At 40.5% G+C, this 4,877-nt stretch overlaps 1 protein-coding gene across 1 annotated transcript; it reads right to left on the bottom strand.

Annotated features, from left to right (window-relative positions):
• Positions 1-79: 79 nt before the first annotated feature.
• Positions 80-2,551, bottom strand: CSUI_009452 (hydroxyacylglutathione). The gene is made up of 2 exons (XM_068069568.1): positions 1,571-2,551; positions 80-348 (listed from the first exon to the last, which is right to left on the bottom strand). Exons 1-2 carry the CDS (start codon positions 2,297-2,299, stop codon positions 271-273), a joined length of 807 nt encoding a protein of 268 aa, XP_067918457.1. The 5' UTR covers positions 2,300-2,551; the 3' UTR covers positions 80-270.
• Between the last annotated feature and the right edge of the window lie 2,326 nt (positions 2,552-4,877).

Here is a 4,877-nt window from a genome sequence, read left to right as displayed (position 1 = left end):
TATACATATATAGATACATATCACATACACTTTTCCAAGGCAACAGCAGGAGGACCTGCATGTATATACAGGAAGACACGCAGCAAATCGATCTTCTTCCTAGACTTTCTTTCTTTCCCTTGTTTTCTGAATTTATCGAATGCATACGAAGGGGAATCTCTTCTTTCTTCTACTTAACTAGTCTATCCATATATCTATCTCTGTTTAGTCTATCTGTCTATGTATCTTGAGTGTCTCTCTGCAGTGTGTCTTTGGGGTCTTGAGGCTACTTTACCTATCAATAAGTAGATAGGCGTAGTTATCTGAGAGAGTAGGGACAAGGACCACCTCACCTGCCTGTCCTCTATCCTACACAAAAGACAGCAAAAGAATGACAGAAGAAAGAAAGAAAGAGATGAAGAAGACTAACGAGGAGGATTCGGAAGGCAGAGGGGAGGCGACTGGTATGAAAGGATTAGAGGAAGGAGATACACACTAAACGCAACCCAGCAAAGTGAGAAGTAAGAAGATACACATACAGCACATGGAGATAATACATACACAGTCACTTCCACCTCTAGCCATCTCTATCCACCTCCATCGATCTCTATCTGTGTCTATCTCTCTTTGATCTATCTACCTCTCTAATTATCTATTTGTCTCTAACTCTATCTGTATGTGTACGTAACTATCTCTCTCTATCTATAGGAGGTGCTGACTACTACCATCATAGTACTAGTAGTAGTTTAGCTAGCAGAAAGAGACCCCCAAGAAGATGAAGAAGAAGAGAAAAAGAAAGACACATGCACGAAAAAGCAAAGAAAAGACAGAGAAAGAGAGGAACAGAGAGAAAGAAAAAGCGAGCAAAAGCTCTCAGCTGTCCCGCTTGACGATGCAAAAAAGAAGAAGAGGAGCGAAAGAGAGAGAGAAAGAAAGGAAAGGAGAGAGAGAGAGACTGGGTCTTACACCTGAGAGGATAGAACGTAATGAGCCTCCCACTCCTCTATCCAAATACATACACAGAAAGAGAAGTAAATAGATTGAAGATAGAATTAGATAAAATTAGATAGAGATAAAAAGACCTGTCTATGAAGTCAAAAAAGAAAGAAAGAAAGAGAGAAAGAAGAGAGATGTGTGTATTTCATGATGAGAAAGGATTGCTTCTCTCTCCAAGCAAGCCCTTGTCTCAATCCATAGAAAGAGAGACATGTACATATCTCAACTTCTTCTTTACCTATCTTTCCTTTCTAAATCTATCTACTTCACACGCACTGACCTTTAATCTATCTGGGGAGAAGACAACACTAAGAATGGATGAGAAGATAGAGACATACAGACAGTCTATATACACCTGAAGTCATATCTATCTTTAATCTATCTATCTATCTTTAATCTATCTTTAATCTATCTATCTATCTATCTATCTATCTATCTTTAATCTATCTTTAATCTATGTATGTCTCCTCCATTTTGCATTTCTTTGTCTGTGAGTTTCATTAGCTGTGGCATTCTCTTGCCTTTTCCTTCTTTTCTTTCTCTCTCATTCTTTCCCACTCTTTCCTTCTTTCTTTCTCATTCTTTTCTTTTTTACCTTTGGATCAAACCCCCCCATATAGGACGGAGAAGAAGGAGCGCTTCCTTCCATTGTATCCTCGATGGTAGTTCTCTCTGAAAGAAGAAAAGACCCACTCTCTTCACTTTCTTTCTTTCTTCTTTCTTCGAAAATGCAGTCCTTCTTCTTATCTTCTGAAGAGATTTTTCTTTCTTCTTCTTCTTTGTTCTGCGGTGAGTCTCGTAATGCAAGGGAAGGTGTGAAGAAGACGAGGGACCTATTCCCGTCACTTGTCTTCTTCTTCTTCTTGAGAAAGGGCGGGAAATTTCCTTCGTCTCTTTCTTCTTTCCTTTCTTTTTCTCTTCTTTGTGACTTCTCAGCCAAAGAGGAAGAAGAGGGCCCTTCTTTGAAGAGAAAGAAAGACGGGAGCGAAGAAGAGGAGGGAGGAGAGAAGAGAGAAAGAGAAGAAGAGGCTGGAAATGTGACAGGAGAGATGTGAACGAGAGAAGAAGAAGAAGAATTGACAAGAGGGGGAGAGAACGGGGAGCGAGAAAGCAGAAGAAGAGATCTGTTGAGGGACAAGGGAGTTAGAAAGAATGAGAGAAAGCGGAACTGAGAAAGAAAAGAAGATCTTCTTGAGAGAGAGACTGGAGAGGAAGAAGGAGAGACACACGGTCGATGAGAAGGAATGGAGATTTTGAGAGATGTGTGTGACTTAAGAAGAAGAGACATGAGAAATGAAGGAGACGAAAGAAGCGAGCGAGACATATAGAAAGAAAGAAGGACAAGATGAAAGAAACACACAAGATGGAGACAAGAAAGGCTGTCTCATCAAGCAAAGGGAAAAGAAGAAAAGAAAAAGAAAGAGATGAGGAGAGAACAAGCTCGCTGATAGAGAGGTCACTTGAAAGAGAGCGGAAGAGAAAGAAGTGGATCGACACGCCTTAGATAAAGACGACGAAGAGCAAGAAGAAGAAACACACACATTGGAAGGTGGGGTCGGTCGTTCTTGTGCTGCTGCTGCTGCAAGAGGAGGAGTTGGGTTGTGAATGTGTTGAGAAGAAGAGACCGAGGACAAAGCTGAAGAAAGAGAGAAAGAAAGCAAGGAGAGAGGAAAACGGATGAGATCTTGTGAAGGTGGACAGAGAGAGAGGAAGAAAAAAGAACGAAAAGCGTCGTTTTAACCTTCGCCTACACACATGTCTTTTAGCGAGAGAGAAGAAGAAGAGTCACGAAGCGAAGAAAGACAGAAAGAAAGAAAGAAGAGAAAAGGAGAAGGTGGAAAGAAGAAGAATCGCGATGTATCTATCAGGCTGTATGAAGATGGATGTGTGCTCCGAGAGGCTTAGCGAGAAGGGAGGTGTACATACACCCCAGATTCTTAACTGTTCGTGCCGGGGGAAGAGAAGGAGTTAGCTTCTTCTCACTTTTCTCCCTCTCTGGCTTTTGGACTTTCTTCTTCTTCTTCTCCACATTGCTCGTTACCGCATTACATTCTTACGAAAGTCAAAAGAAGAAAAAGAAGGAAGAAGAAGAAATTACCTAAAAAGATTGTTTTACTCACTCTTTCTAGCAAAGAGATCAATCCTCTTCCTATGTTTCTTTCTTCCTTTTCTTCTTCTCTTTGTATGTGATCTGTAGTAGTAGTAGGAGTAGGCGTAGTAGTAGTCGAATCACTTCAAACAGCCTCAGATCTCCATCCATCCAGAGCTTCAGATCTTCACACACATATAGATACACATATACCTACCTACACAGATTACTGTATATATGCATATATGTATCCTGTATACGGTTACTGTCTATGTAGATATCTTTCTACGTCTCTTTGTATATCTTTGCATGCGCTGTGCTGAGGTGTGTACCTGGCTTGGATACATATACATATATACCTATGTACATGATATGCATCGGTGGTCTGTATGGATGGACGTGTATAAACGTTGTACATATGTTGTATATATACAGAGATATATGTAGATGTAGATAGGTATATATGTAGCTGTGTATAGTGGATAGTTCGGATGTGTGCATAACTTGTATACATTCATGTATATCTATACATCGATATGCATTTGTATGTATGTGTATACTCCTTACACAGTCTCCCTCTTTGCTGTATATCTCTTTAACTAAGGAAACCTATAGCCCATCATACCATACACAACTCCGCTAGATGCATGAGCGATCACGCTCTCTTCGAACATACGCACCAACATGAAGAAACAAAGACAACGAGAGATAGAAGATAGATTGAAGATAGATAAAGAGACAGAGAGATGCACGATAGGTAGATAGAGAGAGAGATAGGTAGATAGCTACATAGATTGAAGGTAAATAGATAGAGACCTCGGCTGCTTTTCTCTATGTCTACCTTCCATAATACTAGCGTGTAGGTATGCCATACATATAGATCTATACATATATCTGTAAGAATATAGCTATATCCGTTTGGATACGCCCACATAGCACATCAACGTAGTTGAAGCGAAGAAAGAGAGAAGTGAAAAGAAAGGAGAAGAAGACGAAAAGAATGCATAGACATTTGCAGAAGGTAGGAAAGTGACTTTTCTACAGCCCGTCTACACCTATGTGTATCTATTTCTGTATCTCTATAGAAATGTCCCTACATACATACAGATGTGTATTGACTCTCTGTATCTACTCTTTCGCTCTCTCTCCATACACTAGCACTCTTCTCTCTCTCTCTCTACATACATGTGTACATGTACGTAGAGAGAGAAGGATAGGATTCGTGTGTAGTGAAAGTAAAGGAGAGGAGGAGGCAAGAAAGGGAAAGAGATTCTTCAACTTCTAATAGGACTTTTCCCTTCGCTTACTTCTCATAAATGGGATTTTCACTAGTGTAAGAATGAGAAAGAGAGAGAGAGGAAAAGAAACACGAAAAAGAGTCGTGAAGACAAAGAAGAAAAGAAGAAAAACGACAAGGGATGAGAAGGAGGAGGGGCGGAGGAGAAGAATAAGAGTAAGAAGAAGAATCGAGGTGCAAGGGCAAGAAGAAAGGTAGGTATGAAGGGGAGTTGAGAATAGAGGAATTCAAGAGAGAGAGAGAGCGAGAGATACATAGGGAGCAGCAGAAAGTGCGGAGTGTATGTGTGTGTGAAGAGTTCGTCGGGAATGAATGAATGAGAAACGCGACCTTGATAAGGAAAAGAAAGAAGAGTAAGAAAGATCCTACTACTAGTAGTAGTGCTGTTCTTTCTTCCTTCTTCTTCTTCTTCTTTCCATTCAAAATCTTGAGTTGAACGGACTCTCTCTGTCTCTCCATCCATTCATATGGAGACACAAGCTTGCTTTCTACACACCTTCAGAACTCTCCACCTCC

This window comes from Cystoisospora suis (genome assembly GCF_002600585.1).
Source record: "Cystoisospora suis strain Wien I chromosome Unknown contig_5645, whole genome shotgun sequence".
NCBI lineage: Eukaryota > Apicomplexa > Conoidasida > Eucoccidiorida > Sarcocystidae > Cystoisospora > Cystoisospora suis.
Note: the sequence above shows the minus strand (reverse complement) of the source record. Positions and strands in the feature narration are given on the sequence as shown.